At 45.0% G+C, this 19441-nt stretch overlaps 1 protein-coding gene across 3 annotated transcripts; it reads right to left on the minus strand.

The window, feature by feature from the left end:
* Window positions 1-1521: 1521 nt before the first annotated feature.
* ctbp1 (C-terminal binding protein 1) lies at window positions 1522-16368 on the minus strand. 3 transcript variants are annotated; one of them, XM_023989539.2, is made up of 11 exons: window positions 16194-16366; window positions 14731-14771; window positions 13630-13796; window positions 8106-8260; window positions 7113-7257; window positions 6689-6895; window positions 6264-6478; window positions 3547-3677; window positions 2479-2606; window positions 1962-2082; window positions 1522-1750 (listed from the first exon to the last, which is right to left on the minus strand). In XM_023989539.2, the coding sequence occupies exons 3-11, from the start codon at window positions 13685-13687 to the stop codon at window positions 1582-1584; spliced, it is 1329 nt and encodes a 442-aa protein (XP_023845307.1). In that variant the 5' UTR covers window positions 13688-13796; window positions 14731-14771; window positions 16194-16366; the 3' UTR covers window positions 1522-1581. The 3 variants fall into 3 exon arrangements, with proteins under 3 accessions (XP_023845307.1, XP_023845308.1, XP_023845309.1); XM_023989541.2 differs by having other exon boundaries at window positions 1661-1750; window positions 1941-2082; window positions 16194-16368; XM_023989540.2 differs by lacking the exons at window positions 13630-13796; window positions 14731-14771; window positions 16194-16366 and adding an exon at window positions 10623-10747.
* Between the last annotated feature and the right edge of the window lie 3073 nt (window positions 16369-19441).

Here is a 19441-nt window from a genome sequence, read left to right on the forward strand (position 1 = left end):
ACTGAGATATAGATCTGAGGTCTGGGAGAGAGAAAGACAGCGAGTCCTTGCCTTGTCACGCGTCCTGGTTGTCTTTGGAAGTCAGCAGGCAATTAATGACGTCACGGCAAAAAGAGTTGTACCTCACCTTCCCTATGGCTGACTGCTTCGTGTGGACGTGTTAAGAAAACCCAGGGGTAGCTGCTAGGCTGGTTATACGCAACGCTGCAGCCAAATCACTGCCCCTCTCTCTGAGCACAGCCACAGACTGAGCATTCAGATGGCAATGGCACCCCCTGCTGGCCAAACCTCAGTCCTACACAGCTGACCTGTGCTGCCCACTGGGCTCAAGCTAACAATGTTGCAAGCTCGCTGTGTGTGTCTGTGTGTACTTGGTGCTAAGTGCCTCAGAAACAAAAAGGCCCTTGAACAATAGTTCGACCTTTTTTGGGGGAGGGGGGGGTTAAAAGCCACAATCCAACTGATATGAAACTGTTCTCACGTGATCTTGAAGCTACACACCGTTCAGGGACAGCCTTTACAGAATAAACACTTCACATAACTGTTGCTGAGTATAAGACCACGTCGTGGGCAAGGGCCTGATGAGTGACGACACAGAGCACAAACATAGGACGCCATCCATCTGACCTTTCAACAGAAGTACTGGCGCTGGAAAAAAGGGGATATAAAAAGCAGAAGAGAATTGTCGCCTGCCAAAGGAGAGTTCACCATCTTGAGGAGAAGAGACAAGACTCACAGGTTTAACACAGCCCTGTACGCGCGTAACACGCTTTGCTAAGGTTTTAGCTCTTCATGACATTATTCATCCCTACACTAGCCAACAGACAGGGAATCAGGTAGCCTGGTCCCAGATCTGTATGTGCTTAGTTGACTTGGCTAAAGCTAGCTAGATACAGATCTAGGATCAGGCTAGGAATTATCGGGACAATAGAAGCCCGATGTGTTGTGGTCTTACTTTTTACACATTTTCCATATTTTCTAAAATATATAGAGAGAGAGAAGAGAGAGAGAGGAGAGAGAGAGAGGAGAAGAAAGAAGAGAGAGAGAGGAAGAGAAGAGAGAAGAGAGAGAGAGCATAAGGAAAGATTGCAGTAACATCAGAAAGCCACTAATGTACGCCGGCCAACCCTTCACGCCTCTCTCACGGATCATAACAGCCAGACTCTCAGTCCAGCTTTCTGGAAAATGCTACTCAAAACAATAACTAAATGTTTTGTTTTTCCTCAAAATAATAAAAAAATAATAATGAAAATACCAATCCAATTGAATACTTGAGAAAAAGTTATTGCTGAAGCTTGTTTTGTGGGGGAATATGGAAAGGGGAATAGGGTCCCATGGGGGGTTGAGTGGGTCCGAGGAAGGGTTACGGAGGGGGGGGATTTTGTGGACGGCAGGTCACTCCTGGGCTGGTACTGTGTTCTGAAGGACCGGCGCTTGAACAGATCCAGATCGAACCGGATCAAACCGGAACCCCAGTGTCAATCTGCCTGAGGTCGGAGAGGAGGGTTGGTGGTGATGATGATGGTGGGAGGAGAGGGTGGGGTTGTTGGTTTCCAGGGGTGACGGAGGAATGTTGGGGTGCTATTGGTCAGAGGGGATGTCTCTGTCTGCCTCTGCCTTGCTGAGTTGCCCTGGCGATGAGGTGTGGGGGGGATGGGACACAGGGGCGATGGCGTGAGCCAGGGCCTCTACCCCTGCTCCCGCCCCCGTCAGAACCCCTGCTGCTACGCTGATCAGACCCACAGGAAACCTGACGTGTAGAGAGAGCGAGAGAGAGAAATAATGTATATCAGGGCCTTGTTCGGGAGGGAAAAACATTGCAGCAAATTCATCAACAACCAAATCTACTGTCAAGAACAGATATCGTATTTTGCATAAAATGAAGTATAATAATAATAATCATGATACACTTCCTGACTTGGTTGTCCTCCTGTGCTCACCTTAACCGCTGAGGGTCTCACCTGTATGCACCGCCTCCGTTGAGTTCAGGGTGGACTGTTGCAGCCTCCATACTGGGCCACTGGGACGCTGCCATCAGATATTCCTTATTCACACAGTTCTTCAGACTGTCTGGGATACGCCCTAACAGAGGACAGACAGGAGACAAGGGGTTAGCGTGTAAATCCCCCAATCTCTGTTTTAATAACCAGGATACCATTTTCGGGACAGGTGCCGTACAAGCCACTCAGGGTGTTTTAGCTCTCCTGCATATGCATCTATTTGTATTTGTTTTGCCCATTTTAAACTCTCACCATAATGATTTGCATTTTTCTTGTGTGCAAAAAAAATTATAAGAGTGTAGGTAAGATATAACACCAGACCACTMCAGAACCTCAAAACATGCAGCCATACTCAAGCTACATAAAGCCACTGAAATAATCAATTCATCACTACGTAATAACTAATAATACAAAGTTAGGATGGCGATGGAAGCCCAGGCGGTGTTAACTAGCTGAAGCTGAGTGTTAGGGGTCTTACCAGTGATGGCACGGCGCACCTCCCTGGCAGCCTCCTCTCTGGCCTCGATGGAGGCCTGCTCACTGTACCAGGACGTGTGGGGGGTACAGATGAGGTTGGGAGCATCCTTCAGAGGGCCCTGGGAGAAACTACAACAACAGAGAGAGGGTTAGGGTTAGAGGAGGAAAGAGAGAGGGGGGGGGTTGCACGGTCAAACAGACATGTGGGGGTTCGAAATCAGGCTAGGATCCTTTAGTGGGCTGTGTGTGTCAGTAAGGCTCGGTCTCGTGGATGACTGAACGCCCAGTGTGTGTGTGTGTACCTGAAGAGCTCTGTCTCGTGGACGACTGAACGTCCAGTGTGTGTGTGTGTACCTGAAGGGCTCTGTCTCGTGGACGACTGAACGTCCAGTGTGTGTGTGTGTACCTGAAAGGGCTCTGTCCTCGTGGACGACTGAACGTCCCAGTGTGTGTGTGTGTGTACCTGAAGAGCTCTGTCTCGTGGACCGACTGAACGTCCAAGTGTGTGTGGTGTGTACCTGAAGGGCTCTGTCTCGTGAGACGACTGAACGTCCAGTGTGTGTGTGTGTACCTGAAGGGCTCTGTCCGTGGACGACTGAACGTCCAGTGTGTGTGTGTGTGTGTACCTGAAGGGCTCTGTCTCGTGACGACTGAACGTCCAGTGTGGTGTGTGTGTACCTGAAGGGCTCTGTCTCGTGGACGACTGAACGTCAGTGTGTGTGTGTGTGTGTGTGTGTGTACCTGAAGGGCTCTGTCTCGTGGCGACTGAACGTCCAGTGTGTGTGTGTGTACCTGAAGGGCTCTGTCTCGTGACGACTGAACGTCCAGTTGTGTGTGGTGTGTGTGTACCTGAAGGGCTCTGTCTCGTGGACGACTGAACGTCCAGTTGTGTGGTGTGTGTGTGTACCTGAAGGGCTCTGTCTCGTGGACGACTGAAACGTCCAGTGTGTGTGTGTGTACCTGAAGGGCCTCGTCTCGTGGACACTGAACGTCAGTGTGTGGTGTGTGTGTTACCTGAAAGAGCTCTGTCTCGTGGACGACTGAACGTCCAGTGTGTGTGTGTGTGTACCTGAAGGGCTCTGTCTCGTGGACGTCTAGTGCGGCTCCTCGTATCCGTCCTTCCTTCAGGGCCTGAGCCAGAGCCTTCTCATCCACCAGGCCTCCCCGCGCAGAGTTCACCAGGAACGCTCCCTGGCGCATCTACACACAAAACACAGGGTTAACTTTATATACACACGCACTCCCATAATYAACTCAGGAACCACACCTRTGKGGAAGCACCTGCTTTTAATATACTTTGTATCCCTCATTTAGTCAAGTGTTTCCATTATYTTGGAAGTTACCTGTACACGCATGTAAAAACGTGAATTTACAAACATACTAGGGCTGTTAACGAGTTAATAAGGTGTTAGATTTTTAAAGGCATTCATTTTTTGACTCCATTAAATCGCATTTTCATTTTTTTACCGCACGGACCCCTTTCAAGCGCACGTGTTTCCGCACAGACCCTATTCCGCACGGACCCTGTCGGTTGCAGCTGCTGTTATGTAGCGCCGTCTGTCTCTTAGGGTGTTTTCACACTTGGTCCCTTTCGGACAATTTTGGTGAATTCAGTGCGGCTCCCCTCATTTTTTTTGTGGCGTGTGAAGACTCCAAAAGGAACACAGTGGAGTGTGAACACTCCATAGGAACTTAGAGCCCTCAAAAGAGCGCCGTAAGCGAACCGAAACCATCTCGAGAGGGGGTTTGAGTATGGTTCGCTTGAATTCGGAAGTCCGGTTCCCCCTTTTTTTTGGGGGACAACGTAAACACAAAGCTCCCCGGGTTTGCTTGTCATTTTTACCACACCACACACTGGACTACTGCAACACCGTTTCCCCTGCAATAACCCCTTCACATTGGAGAGAGAAGAAGATGTGCCGGTTCACATAAATAAATGTGTGCCGATTAGCGATTGTCAAGGACACAGAAAAATGATAAAATGTGTGTGGAGTTTTGTACTGACACGATGTTCAGATTCTCTGTTTGCAATATGTTGACCTACAGGCTAAGAGAGGTTCATAAACTGTTTATTCCGAATGTGGGGTTTGAATAGTGTGAAAAGGCAACATATTTGGTGAGAATCACAACATGGGTACAAAATCCATTCTAGCTGTTGAAGGGTCAGTAGCCTACAGCATTATTTAATCTGCAATTAATTTACTGGTAGTTAATCTGTTACCAATAATATTTACATGTTAATATTATCTTCTGATGACAATTATTATGTCTCATCCTTTACCAAAATGCAATCTATTAACTTCCAAAATGTAAGTAGGAATATCTAGCTGTCCGATAGCACGTTCTGATGGAAAGGCTTGTCCTGTACTTTTACTAGAGTGCATTGAGTGAATGTTGGACAAATATCTTTGGTTCCTTTCTAGAAATGCGAATGCAAAGAGGACTCGGACCTCAAAAAAGGTGAAGTGAACTGGCAAAAGAGTTGAGTCCTCATTCAAAGGCAAGGGCAGTGTGAATACAAAGAGAACTGAGTTCTTAAAAAAAAAAATTGGTTCACTTTAAATAGGACTGACATCACTTATTTTAAAAAGGGGAGTTATATGTGAAAACACCCTTAAAATCTCCACTTTGTGCGCAGCTTTGAGCAACAATGTTGAAGGAAAACAGACAGAAAGCTCAACCATGTACACGTTCTCAGGTGTTTCTTTAGATAACAGCAAAAACATATTTTGGACAAAAGGAGCTAGCTAGTTATGCTAAAGTTAGCTAGCTAACCAAAACATTGTTTACAATGTCATGGTTGAATGCCTCTTGACATAACTAACTACCCACAATGATTTTAAACCAGAACAGGACATCCATTCCATTTAGGTACTGTTTTTGTTGCATTTCCCAGGTCAAAAGATTTAAGAAAATAATCTCAATTTTTATAGAAACAGCACGTGACTAGTTCATGTTGAAGTAGCCTAGGCTACATCGAATAGCTGTTATTACATGAACTCAGACCTGGCTGAGCTATTGTCTTCTGTGGAATTTATATMATTGTTGAACAGGTGTAAATACTCCTTGTGTCCATAGAGCCAGTTCTGTTTTCCTGTACTTAACCCTCCAAATCAGAAATTGGGAGAACACTAATTGAGAATGCCTGAAGCTTTAAACTGTTTGTTTGTGTGTGTGTATTCGCAAGTATTAAACTTCAAGAACATTAATAAGAGGGAATAAGTATGTTTAAAAGAGCTACATGTAATATTTTGGGGCCCAGCAAATCTCTTGTCAAATTGACTGGGGCTGAACGATTTGTATAAAGTATCGCTCACTAACGGATTCGGTTAGCATGCGGCTCAGGCCCAGTCAATTTAACAACAAGAGCCAGTCCGTCTTTTGTTGACCAATAAGAAGGCTGCACCATTAGAATGCAATTTTGTGTGGGCCCAATMATTTTTTGGGAGGAAAAAAATATTGTGAAACACTATCATTCCACTATTACTTCAGATATAATGACATTTTCTGAAATTACAATGCAAAAAATATTACATGTAGCTAATTTAAACATCGAGTATTTTATTTCTTAGACAGATTGTGTTTCCGTCCCTTACAATAAAAGCAGAGTACGCCTGTAACTCGACAAACAGCTTTTTAATAGGGTTATTTTTTCTTAAGGGACAAATTTGAGCAAATTAAAACATTTAGATGAATTGTGATTATTTAAATCGTTTGACGGCCCTAAAACATACATCAAATGTGTGTGTACGTGTGTGTGCGATGTGTGTCTATGACATTGTGTACCTGTTTGATGGTGAAGTCGTTGATGAGGTGGTGGTTGTGTTCGTTGAGGCTGCAGTGTAGAGAGACACAGTCAGAGTGGATGAGCAGGTCCTGGAGCGTAGCCATCCTCTGCAGGCCCAGGGAGCGCTCCACTCCGTCAGGCAGGTAGGGGTCGTAGAAGATCACCCCGAAACCAAACGCCTTGGCCCGCAGAGCCACCGCCTGGCCCACACGACCTGCAGAGAGAGGAACGCACAGGGGTAACTAGTGTTTGTATTTCCATGGTGGGGCACATAGGCACCCAAAGCAAATTCCCGGGCCTCTGGCAGCCCCAATTGTCAATTGAAAACAGGCCAGACTAGGGGCCACTAGTCTAAATTCAAAATCAGCCACTACCCAGTAACTCCATCAACCTCCCTAACCTAGCCCAGATTACCCCCACTCACCCAGGCCGATGATGCCCAGCGTCTCCCCCCGGATGCGGGCGGCTCCCCCGGCCACCTCCCTGATCTGCTCCACGCTGGAGGCCCTGGTGCCCTCCCTCAGGGCCTGATGCATCCAGGTGACGCGGCGGTACAGGTTCAGGATCAGACACATGGACGTGTCGGCCGTCTCCTCCACCGAGCACGCTGGCACGTTACACACTGCGATGCCTGGGGGAGGGAGATGAGGAGGAGGGGAGAGAGGGAGATGGTGAGATGAAGGAAAGAGAGGAGTGATGGGGCAGAGCTTGGAAAGGCTGTGTATATGATTATGTGTAATATGCATCCGTGTGTGTGTGTGTGTGTGTGTGTGTGTGTGTGTGTGTGTGTGTGTGTGTATATACCTGTTCATCGGCATACTGCGTGTGTGTATTCGGGCATGACTCACCCAGCTCAGCTGCAGCTTTGATGTCGACGTTGTCGAAGCCACTGCCGATCCTGACAATGACTCGGAGGCCTTTGAACTTATCCAGGTCGTCTCTGGAGAGAGTGATGGTGTGGTAGAGCAGAGCCCCCACTGCCTCGTTCAGCACCTACGAGGTTAAGACACAGACACCGTTATACAGTTGGTAACACAGGGTTTACACACACCGTCAGACAAGGCCATCACACAAATTAATACAGCCTCGTTCAGCAACCTACAGGGTTAACACACCATCATACTGCTGGTTCGACAGTGCGCTTAAGGGACAGTGCATAAATACTCAAATAAACATATGGCTGGCAGTCAGGAGGTAGTCGTGAATAACTTTTTWAAATATTTTAGAAAATCAGGAAGTGCCGCTTATAGCCAAATTAACAGGAAGCTTACAACCAGACAGTGCATGTTGCCTTTTAAACACTGAGGGTACAAAATATTAGGAGCATCTCCCTAATATTGAGTTGCACCCTCTTTTGCCCTCAGAAAAGCCTCGATTTATTGGGGCATGGACTCTACAAGGTGTCGAAAGTGTTCCACAGGGATGCTGGCCCATGTTGACTCCAATGCTTCCCACAGTTGTGTCAAGTTAGCTGGATGTCTTTTGGGTGGTGGACCATTCTCGATATACACAGGAAACTGAGTGTGAAAAACCCAGCAGTGTTGCAGTTCTTGACAGACTAAAACCGGTGCACCTGACACCTACTACCATATCCCGTTCAAAGGCAGTCTTTAAAAAAATATTTTGTCTTGCCCATTCACTCTCTGAATGGCACACATACACAATCCATGTTTCAAGGCTTAAAAATCATTCTTTGACATGTCTCCTCCCCTTCATCTACACTGACTGAAGTGGATTTAACAGGTTACATCAATAAGGGATCATAGCTTTCACCTGGATTCACCTGGTCAGTCTGTCATGGAAAGAGCAGGTGTTCCTAAAGTGTGTGTGTGTCACTCTACCTTCTCGTGTATCTCCTGGGTGGACTGGGCATCACAGAAGGCCACAGTGGCCACGTCCTTGAGGATGGGCATCTCTATGGTGCAGTCACGCCCGTCCAGCAGGGCCACCAGGGGCCGAGGGTGCATGGGCCCGTTCAGGATAGGTGGGCGGATGCCTGCACACAGGGGGAGAGGGGGACAGTTAAGACATGATTTGGCATATTATGAAAGGTCACTAAATTAGTTGCATTCTAAAATCGTATGTGCTGCTTTGGTTCCAATGGCTGGCTAGGTTGGAGCATGGTGCTTGACACACTAATGGTTGTGGATTTAAAAAAAAAAATTATGTCCATATTATAACCATCAAACTATAAAAGTGTTCACCTGACGTTTACAGTCCATTTTGAGTTGATCGTTTGCCCAGACAAAATGGCTTCCTCTGGGAATGTGTGATAAAGTCAAAAACACCGCGTACGGCGCACCATGTTTTTCCAGATGGGACTGTTCACCGAGGTTAGTGATTCAACAATCTTTCTGGAGTCTCTGGACCAGGGCAAAATGAGTCACTGCCCTAAACCTTCTACACGCACCATTGCCTTGACCATTACAACACACACGTGCACACCATTAAAGTCCCTCTGAACTTGACCAGGCATGACAATAGCCACTGGCATCATCAGTGCTGGGGTCAGAGCAGGCTCAACCTGAATAGTGAGTCTGACCAGTGACCACTAACATGAGTACTACTACCAAAGCAAACTCTCCCAAAGTGAGTCCCATGATGCTCTCTTCTCCGTCCACACAAACAGCCAGGGCCTTGTCAACACTGGCACCCTGAGGGATCAGTGGCTGCGTGTGATGGTTACGCAATGGTAATATGTAACTGGATCTGCTGCTGCAAAGAGCACATCTGAGATGACAAAGAGACAGGRGGGGGGGGGGGGGGTCCAACACAATAACTAAACTACAACGTCAATACACGCAACCTCACGGCAGTCAGACGCACATGCTATGACGACACGTGTAAGACACATTGAATGACACACCACCCACGTCCCTGACTCCAGCCAGTGTGGAGGATGAAAACACTAGCTGGCTGCAGTGCCAGGGGAGGTCGAGTGTGACGGTTGGGGGAGGGGCAGTCGAGGGGTTGAGATGCGGGGTGCAGGGAAGAAGGGGGGAGGGGGTAGAGAGAGAGAGACTGAGTCATGACCTAAATTCCCTCCTCTGGAGCCCCCCCAAACACGCACGTTCTGTACACACATCCGTAAACACACRCCACCGGTGCATGGCTACACTTGTCCACCGTGGTCCTGCGTCTGCATCGAAATCCTCAATCATCACTGAGCACCAAGTTGCCAGAATGCGAGACAAAGCACAAGGCTAACATCTGTGCCAAAGGTCACTAGAGAAATGTGGCCAACTGCAACAAAAGCTAACACCACCACTGATACCAGCACCATAGGACATATTCCTGTGTGTCTGTGTGTCTTAGCCCTCTGCCTCTCCTTCACACTGAACTAATCATGAACTGGCCTTCTGAATCGGAACGCACTGCCCTTCTCTCTCACACACACACACACACACACACACACACACACACACACGTAACACACACCACACCAGACCACACCACTGGCCCCTAGACCAGAAGCACACACAGTCTCTGCGTGACAGGTGTATGGTCTGGGGTGGGGGAGAGGGACAAGAAGGGGGGAAGGGGTGCATGTGTCTCGCTGGAACATTCACTTGGACAGAGGGCAGGACGCATGCAGGGACAGACACACAACACAGACAGACATCCACATGCACAAACACTATGTCCTGTGTCATAGTGGGAGTGTGGGGGAGGGAGAAAGAGAGGGGGGGGGGGGGGAGTAGGATAGGAACTGGTGGCAGGCAGGCGGTGGAAGACAAATATTTGTGGACGCTTCCTGTGACGTCAAAGCATTTCCCAAATGGGCCTAGCCGAGAAGGCTTAAGAAAGTGAATCTGCATCTCATTAAAAAAACACATAAAGCATTTTCCTTTATCTTAATCTCCACATGCCAGAGATCACAATGGATTCACAATTACTGGTTAACAAAAGGCAGCCTCAGAAGCGCAAACACGCAAATATTTAGAGTAAAGGACGCTTGCGTACAAGGCTTATGGAGCACAAGCATGGCCGCGCACACAATGCAATTCATTCAGCGCTTCATTCATTCTCCCTCCCTCCTTTTCTTTCCCTTCCTCCTCCTCCTTTCTCTTTCCCTCGGTTTAAGGAGTGTGTGAGAGAGAGAGCAGGGAGAGGGGGAGGGGCAGGGTAGGATGATAATGCAGCACTACTCCACCCAACCTCCAGCCAGACACACAATAACACACATACACGCAGGCGCCGTACACACACACACACACACAGTTGCTCAATTCGCTACAAGGACACGCTGAGCAAAAAGGAAACGACACACACACTCGTCGGCAACACCACACCCAAGCCCATATCTTCAAGTTCTCCTTCACACACATATTTTACAACACACACACACGGAGCCTAACCTTGCATTATGAAGTTAACCAGCCTGTCTTCCTCTCTCTCTCTCTCTCTCTCTCTCTCGCCTCGCTCTCTCCCTCTATCGTTTCTTTTCTCTCTCTCGTTCTGTCAGACTGTTCTCGGCTGGCTAGGTCCCTGCTGTCATCCACACCCAGCCCCTCCCCCGCGGCCCGGCTCCAATCACGGGCGGCTCCATTGAGGGCCAGCCAACCAGCACTAACCTAATTAGCATAGCCAGGCAGTGGCTAGGGTCTGGTTTGGCTGTTGTTGTTTTTTAAAGAGACAGCTGGCCCGTTTCCCTGTAGCCACGGCCGCGACCCCTCACCCTGCTCCTCTCACTCATCTCAGGGGACCTGACTCTCCCAGACAACTCCCTCCATTTTATCTCAACATCACCCAAGGGCTGCATTTCGCACCAATATATTTAGTTTGGACTGGAGTAGTACAGACCAGAATTTTGTCTTATATGTCCAGAATTGAATAAGATATTTTATATGATTTCATTACCTTTTTATGACATTTGTATACACTACAAATTGAGGCTTGGCATAACTTGCAATACCAATTTATTTGTTTTACATCTAGGCCAAAGCAACACCATTCTACCTTTTCAGTTAATTTCGTTTGTCAAAAAAATAAAAAATAAACACTGATCGTGTTGTAATCTAACTGGTCTATTATCCTAGCCTGTCATGTACTCAGTCATCCTCATCATTTGTACCTTGCCTTGACATTCTTCCTCACGGCTCATAGCTCAGGCACACCAGCTTGGCCACCCACTAACCCCTCTTGAAATCCCCACAGACAGTAACAGGAAGTGAGATAAGGGCATTTTGCGCTCTCTCTGACTATCCCCAACCCATCACTACACTATTGTACTAGCGATGGGGGGGATCAATACAGTTACATATCAGGATATTATTTTTGGACTATATTTTCACAATATTGCAATATTATTTTTGAGCTAGTTGGCTGTACCGGCACCAAAAGTCCAGTATTTTTCCTTAATAGCTTGTTCTGCATCTTCTTTTGAAATAGGGAGACACATTTATTTTCAGCACTTTTATTTCCATGACTGATGAAAACTAATTCTCATGCTCTCTCGTCTCTCTGCAGCAGACATATGGTGAGCAATATGTTTGGAACWCTGAATCACAAAACATATATAACAGCAATACATATCGTATCGCCACCAAAGCATTGTAATAATTCCCAGCCCTATATCCCATCTGCCACTCCACAAACCAATAGGCTGATCATTAATAAAAGATAATCCATATCAGCAGCTGATGTACAGGGCATTCGGAAAGTATTCAGACCCCTTGACTTTTTCCACATTTTGTTACGTTAGAGCCTTATTCTAAAATGGATTTAATAGTTTTTTCCCCTCGTCAATCTACACACAATACCACATAATGACAAAGCAATGCAAAAAAAAAAWAYATATATTTACAAAAGTATTCAGACCCTTTACTCTGTACTTTGTTGAAGCACCTTTGGCAGCGATTACAGCCTGGAGTCTTCTTGGGTAGGACGCTATAAGCTTGGCACACCTGTATTTGGGGAGTTACTCCCATTCTACTCTGCAGATCCTCTCAAACTGTCAGGTTGGATGGGGAGCATCGCTGCACAGCTATTTTCAGGTCTTTCCAGATATGTTCGATCGGGTTCAAGTCAGGCTCTGGCTGGGCCACTCAAGGACATTTATTCAGAGACTTGTCCCGAAGCCATTCCTGCGTTGTCTTGACTRTGTGCTTAGGGTTGTTGTCCTGTTGGAAGGTGAACCTTCGCCCAAGTCTGACGTCCTGAGCGCTCTGGAGAAGGTTTTCTTCAAGGATCTCTCTGTACTTTGCTCCGTTCATCTTTGTGACGTTTGGCATTCAGGCCATCTTGATTTCAGACCAGAGAATCTTATTTCTCATGGTGTGAGAGTCCTTTAGGTGCCTTTTGGCAAACTCCAAGCGGGCTGTCATGTGCCTTTTTACCCCCTTAAAAAATGCCTGATTGGTGGAGTGCTGCAGAGATGATTGTCCTTCTGGAAGGTTGTCACATCTCCACAGAGGAACTCTGGAGCTCTGTTAGAGTGACCATAGGGCCCTTCTCCTCCGACTGCGCAGTTTGGCCGGGCGGCCAGCTACAGGAAGAGTCTTGGTGGTTCCAAATTTGTTCCATTTGAGAATGATGGAGGCAACTGTTCTTGGGGACCTTTAACACTGCAGAAATTGTTTGGTACCCTTCCACAGTTCTGAGCCTCGACACAATCATTCAATCTCATGGCTTGGTTTTTGCTCTGACATGCATTGTCAACTGTGGGACCTTATATAGACAGGTGTGTGCCTTTCCAAATCATGTCCAATCAATTTAATTTACCACAGGTGGACTCCAATCAAGTTATAGAAACATCTCAAGGATGATCGGAAACAGGGTGCACCTGCGCTCAATTTCAAGTCTCATAGCAAAGGGTCAGAATACTTAAGTAAATAAGGTTTCTGTTTTTCATTTTTAATACATTTGCACAATTTTCTAAAACCCTGTTTTCGCTTTGTCATTATGGGGTATTGTGTGTAGATTGATGAGGGGAATTTTTCCCCCATCAATTTTAGAATAAGGGTGTAACGTAACAAATGTGAAAAGTCAGGTGGTACATTCCGAATGCACTGGAAGTGCAAAATATTATAGACATAGGCATGTGATAATCACACATTCAATAAATTTGAAGAAAACTGCACATTCTCTCTGGAGGATGTTCTGATACACCAAATCAGACCTGTAGAAACCATTTTGAATTATGAATTTGTGATGGAGGTGTGAGAATATCATGTGAGAATACTCATTACCATATGACCATAACCTGATCAAATGAATTGTGAAATCTTAATATTCAAATGGCTATTATAGAAAAATGTAAGATGCGCAGTATGTGTATGGTCAGTGTGTGAGTGCGTGCGTGTCTGTATGAGGTCAGTGTCTGTGTGCGCGTGTTTGAGTGTGTCGCAAAACATGGCTCCTTACCCTCACAAATGCGGTCAAGTCTTTGTCGCTTTACTTTGTGTTTGTCCATTAGAGCCATAGGCTGGCAGTCCTAATCCAGGACACAGCAAGACAACAGCACAGAGCGCTAAGGAGCCCCTTCAACAGAACACCAGCACTAGAAACCACGACTGCCCACTGAGCAACACCTGCACAGAGAGAGAGAGATATACATTTACATTACATTTAAGTCATTTAGCTGACGCTCTTATCCAGAGCGACTTACAAATTGGAAAGTGCATACATATTCATCCTGGTCCCCCCGTGGGGAATGAACCCACAACCCTGGCGTTGCAAGCGCCATGCTCTACCAACTGAGCCACACGGGACCATAGCAATTGAGAGGGGGAGAGAGCGCAAGAGAGACAGAGTTGTGACTGGTTAGAACTTGAAAGGTTTTATTAGTAATTTCTGTTGTACTGCTTCTGCAATATGGATTGCTTATTTCGTACAAATACAGTTTGACAATTTGAGAGAGGGAAAAACCACACTATCACAGTTAGTGTAGGGTGCAGTAACTGCTGCAGGATCTTCAGAGGTTAGTTGATGCAAATGTGGTTTCAAGTTTAGCAGCCTTAAGAAGTTACAATAACAAAGGGCACTAAGGTTTAGGCGTCTACTGAACAAATTATAATCCTATGTTCTTACACAGAAAAAAAGTGTGTCTTCTCTCTCCCTCCCAAATTCTCTCAAACTTTATTGGTACAAAATAAGCAACCCAAGTTGTTACACTTGCATTGTACAATATTGCATCAAACTAAATCGGAACTTACACCCAAATAAACACATTCCCACGTAGTGTGGTATTGGTGAGTGTGTATTCTGACTTCTGCTTTCTCTGTGGTAAATTTAAGACTAGGGTTTGTTTCAGTATTTTGAAAATGCATCCATTCTTCTCTCCCTAAAGATTATACGTACTCTGACTTGACTGGATTGGTGAAAGCCATGTAGTTGATAACCCTTGCTTTCACCTATCCAATGGTGTGAGATAAATTACCTAAACAGGAGGGACAAAGAGATGGTGCACTTTCCATTTTTCTAAACGGAAAGACTAGTGCCCATATRGAGGAGTGGCTGACTTACCAGCAGGAGAATCCGTTCAGTGTCTGTCTGCTTAGATCTCACTGTCAAGCAAAAACAAAATTGTCTTATTATCCGAGGGCCTTCTTCACTCGCTCTCTCACACAAACACATACACTTTGATTAGATAACTGACAGGGGTTCTTAAACTTCTTCATCTCAAGACGCAAATTAGAAGTTGACTGTCCTCCGGTGACCCAAATCATCCTCCAAACGACCCAATATAAAGAAGAAATAGTGTGTGATTATGTACGATGTATTCTCATAACTACCGAACCACCTCTCACATGCCCAGGGCCCACTCATAACAATAACATCAGTCACTTCTAGGCCTAACCCATAAAAAAAGGTGYGTGCTAAACATGGAGTACTTTGGCAGAATGACAAAAGGACTTATAACAAAAAGTGCTTGTGGGACAGTAGTTAAGCCTTGATCACTGTTAGATGAAGACTAGTGTCTAACATTTTGGACAGGGGTGTCTGCCGTATTATAATGTGTACAAGTTATACTTACAAACTGGACTCCAATTTAGAGAGAACAGTTAACACTAGTTGGCTACCATTTGATGACGTACACTGGCATAATGTGAGGAAGAATTAGCCAGCCTAACTTTCCCTAATTAAAAATATCCATTCAAACCTCTAACTATGACACTTAGATAGAATCACATCATTTGAGAGGTTGTGATAACGTTCCAAAACGTATAAATGCTAAAAGTAGCGATGATTAACGTTATGCATTCCAAACTTGAAACCCATCACAATGTAATCAACAGTGACTGGGTTATGGAAACAATTGCAGTTAATAATTTAACAAGAGCAAGGTTGATACAAAGTATCCAATACAGTTGTTTGCAAGCCAAACCCATTACAACATATGGCTGATAAAGTAMATTTCACTATCGAACAGTTAGCTACAAGTTTCAAAACTCTGCAGAAGCCGCCATGTTTGCTARCTAGTTAACATTAGCAATTAAATGAACTGTATGGCTACTAATAACGACCGTTTATTATCGCATCTGGCTAGCTARATAGCCAGTAAGCTAACATTAGCTAAGGTTAGTTGGTCAGTTAACCGTGCCAGATAAAACACATYGTTACTTATTATCGGAACCATATTTGAATTAAAGAAAACGCATTGTAAGCATCCCAAAAATACACGAAAAGTTCGACCTAATGGTGGCTAGTTTAACGTTATATTTTAACAAACATTTCAAACTACCGTTGGATAGTTAGCATAGCAAGTTAGCTTGCTTGCTAGCCTAACGTTACTACGTGTAGGAGATGCGTACTGGTGGAGCCCATTTCGTCCGATTCGTTATTAGCGAATTGCGCTACAATGTGAATATCTGAAATTCAGAAACGAAAGATCACGGAGGAAACGTGGATATCCCCAACGTGCACGTTGGGCGTGCATCATTCGCTACCCCCGTAACTGAGTAATGCACGAGCAGCGGATTATTTACCTAAATAATTGTATTTCGGTTGGATTGAGACAGTGTGCGTGCTTCGGTGGTCTTCCCTCTCTCCCGATCGCCATGAAATCTGAAAAAGAGGAAGTCGCCGGTTCATGGGGGGTCAGGCCTCCCGCCGTACCAGTGTACACAACGTGTGACGGACAGGCAGAGTGAGAGGCACTGGTAGGAGGGGAAGGCAGAGCGCCCTCAATTTCCACGGCGGTGGTCAAACAGTGCACCCAAATCAGGGTTGCCAGGTCCAGCTAAAATGTATATCCAATGACCTTTGAAAACCTGACACAAGGCCTGAAAACTAGCCGATTTTTTTTTTTTTGCAGCAAGAGGAGTTGACACATTTGGCCCTGCTTCGAGGGCATTATCACTTTTATACAATGGGTTACCAACATATTCAAATAATGATTTACATATTTTTTTGTTATTCATACTATTTCATCCTTCCACAAGATCTTGACCCGACACAAATTTTAAGGTTGCTACCCAAGCCCTCTGGTCGGTCGTTCAGTTGCCAGAAACACGACCCAGTCGATCAGTTGTTCTGTGGACGCGACCCAGTCGTTCGTTCTAAATGTTCCATTGCCATACTGGCTGGCAACGTTTTTATCCCTTGCTTGYTAGCTAGCCAACTACGGCTAATTTAGTCAGATTAAAAAAGTGCAGCCAGAATAACAGCAAAGTAGCCGGATTAGCATTTGTTTAARCTGTTTTCTAGTGACATTTGGATATCCGTAATTATGAGCTAGAGGCGCAAGTTCCCCTGGTCAGAGGAGCTAGCCAACCACACAGCTAACACAATCACTTCAAASAAAGGCTGGAATGACTGCAAACTAGCTGCACTTTGTTTTGTATTAACTTTTTTCAATTGACATTTATTTGTATATATCCATACAAATGATGCTAACTGATTCAWKATGTTGACTGGCTGAAAAACGCTGCCTGCCTGTTTGTCTCATCCCGACTCCCTACACATTAATTTCTATGGGACAGATGAAGATCAAAGTTGAATATTGAAACAATGTTGCAAATGTCGGACAGACAAACAGCAAGGTTTATACAAATGACCGCTGTTGTATTTATAGTGGAGATCAAGTTTATAAAGTGCCTGGCTGGGCTGACGAGACAATGGATTGCACAGTCAGATAGGAACAGGGTAAATGGGCATTTTAAAGTCACATATTTAGCCGGTGGTAACTTGTGGAATAGACATCGACTGGGATTTGGTTTTAACAAATCAGCATTCAGGATTGGACCCACCCATTGTATAGTTAAGCAATAAGGCCTGAGGGGGTGTGGTATATGGCCAATATACCACGGGTAATGTCTGTTCTTACGATGCAACGCAGAGTGCTAGGACACAGMCCTTAGCCGTGGTATATTAGCCATATATCACAAAMCCCCGAGGTGCATTATTGATATTATAAACTGGTTACCAACGTAATTAGAGCAGTAAAAATAAATGTTTTGTCATACCCATGGTCAGCCAATCAGCATTCAGRGCTCGAACCACCCTGTTTATAATTATCCAATAAACCCCTTTTCCATAATGTTAGCGAGCAAATTAAGAAGGAATATCATTTTTAACAACCTAGGCTAAGAAGCTAAATTCTGTTTACCATCAAAATAATAATTMTTGTAWGTTTATGAATATGTTGCAAGAGAAAAGATAAATCACCCTTATTAAACTCTCCAGATCATTTTCCATCAATGGATGTCAATTTAGCTCATTTTGACTGCTATGATTAAGCAATAAGGCCCAAGGAGGTGTGGTACATGGCCAATATACCACRGCTAAGGGCTGTTCTCAGGACATAGCCCTTAGCCATGGTATATTGGCCATATACCACAAAGAACAGCCCTTAGCCGCGGTATATTGGTCATATACCACAACCCCCTGGGGGGTTGCTATCATAAACTGGTTAACAATGTAATTAGGACAGTAAAAAGTATGTTTTTGTCATTCCCGTGGTACACGTCTGATATATGATGGCTTTCAACCAATCAGCATTCAAGGCTCAAATCACCCAGTTTATAATTGTAAATAAATCCTGTTTGCGCATGTGCATAACTATAGATAAATCCTACAGGAGAGTTTGAGTGATGAAAGTTGGACAGAGGATCTGTGCAAGAAACACTTTCAATATATATTTATTGTATCAAATGGTAGGTTACAGTAGCCTGCAATGGCATAGAAATTAATAGCCTACTTGATGGCCAACAGATGCAAATGTAGCCTATCATTCTCCACATTTAATGTAATTTTAATTGTGGACTTTTTCCCACAACACAAGCACGCGAGGGAGTTCCTTAACTTACGTTTCAAATTTCCACTTGTGCAGCACTCCAGATCCTAAAACTGAGCTTGAGTATAACCCTTCGCTTGATACTGTTATCCATAAGAAAAGTCGACATTAGAATGCAGTTTACATTAAACCACCTCTGAGCGAATTTATCTAAAGAGCTCCAGTGCACCTAAAGTCATTGTCCAATGCTATGTCGCCATTATATCAGTTCTAGCGCATTAATATGTTTTATGGAAAAAGGGTGACTCCATAGGAATGAAAATATGAACGCAACGTGCAACAATTTCAAAGATTTTACTGAGTTACAGGTCATATAAGGAAATCCGTCAATTGAAATAAATCACAATGGGCCTCAGGATCTCATCACGGTATCTCTGTGCATTCAAATTGCGATCGATAAAATTAAATTGTGTTCGTTGTCTGTAGCTTATGCCTGCCCATACCAGAACCCCACCACCATCATGGGGCATAACCCCACCACCAACATCAGTATACCGCTCGCCCACACTACACCATACACGGGGTCTGCGGTTGTGAGGCCGGTTGGACGTACTGCCAAATTTTCTAAAAAGACCGGAGGCGGATTATGGTAGATAAATTCACATTAAATTATCGGGTAACAGCTCTGGTGAACATTTCTGCAGTCAGCATGCCAATTGCACGCTCCCTCAAAACTTGAGACATCTGTGGCATTGTGTTGTGTGACAAAACAGTACATTTTAGAGTGGCATTTTATTGTACCCAGCACAAGGTGCACCTGTGTAATGATTATGACGTTTAATTATCTTCTTGATATGCCACACCTGTCAGGTAGATGGATTATCTTGGCAGAGAAGAAATGCAAAGTAAAATGGACAATATGCAATGGGAAATCACAACTGTTGTCCAGGAGTTTCATACGGTTGTCCTGATCAGTGATTTCAAGTTTGTATCGTCAAT

This window comes from Salvelinus sp. IW2-2015, linkage group LG6.1 (genome assembly GCF_002910315.2).
Source record: "Salvelinus sp. IW2-2015 linkage group LG6.1, ASM291031v2, whole genome shotgun sequence".
Lineage (NCBI taxonomy): Eukaryota > Metazoa > Chordata > Actinopteri > Salmoniformes > Salmonidae > Salvelinus > Salvelinus sp. IW2-2015.

Excerpts from the sequence above, each read along its gene's own strand:
- ctbp1 (XM_023989539.2), bottom strand. The coding sequence starts at position 13,687 with ATGGCTCTAATGGACAAACACAAAGTAAAGCGACAAAGACTTGACCGC. Across the intron at positions 7,258-8,105 it reads CCCAGGAGATACACGAGAAG|GTGCTGAACGAGGCAGTGGG; the intron begins GTAGAGTGACAC and ends TTAACCTCGTAG. Across the intron at positions 1,751-1,961 it reads AACGGAGGCGGTGCATACAG|GTTTCCTGTGGGTCTGATCA; the intron begins GTGAGACCCTCA and ends TCTACACGTCAG.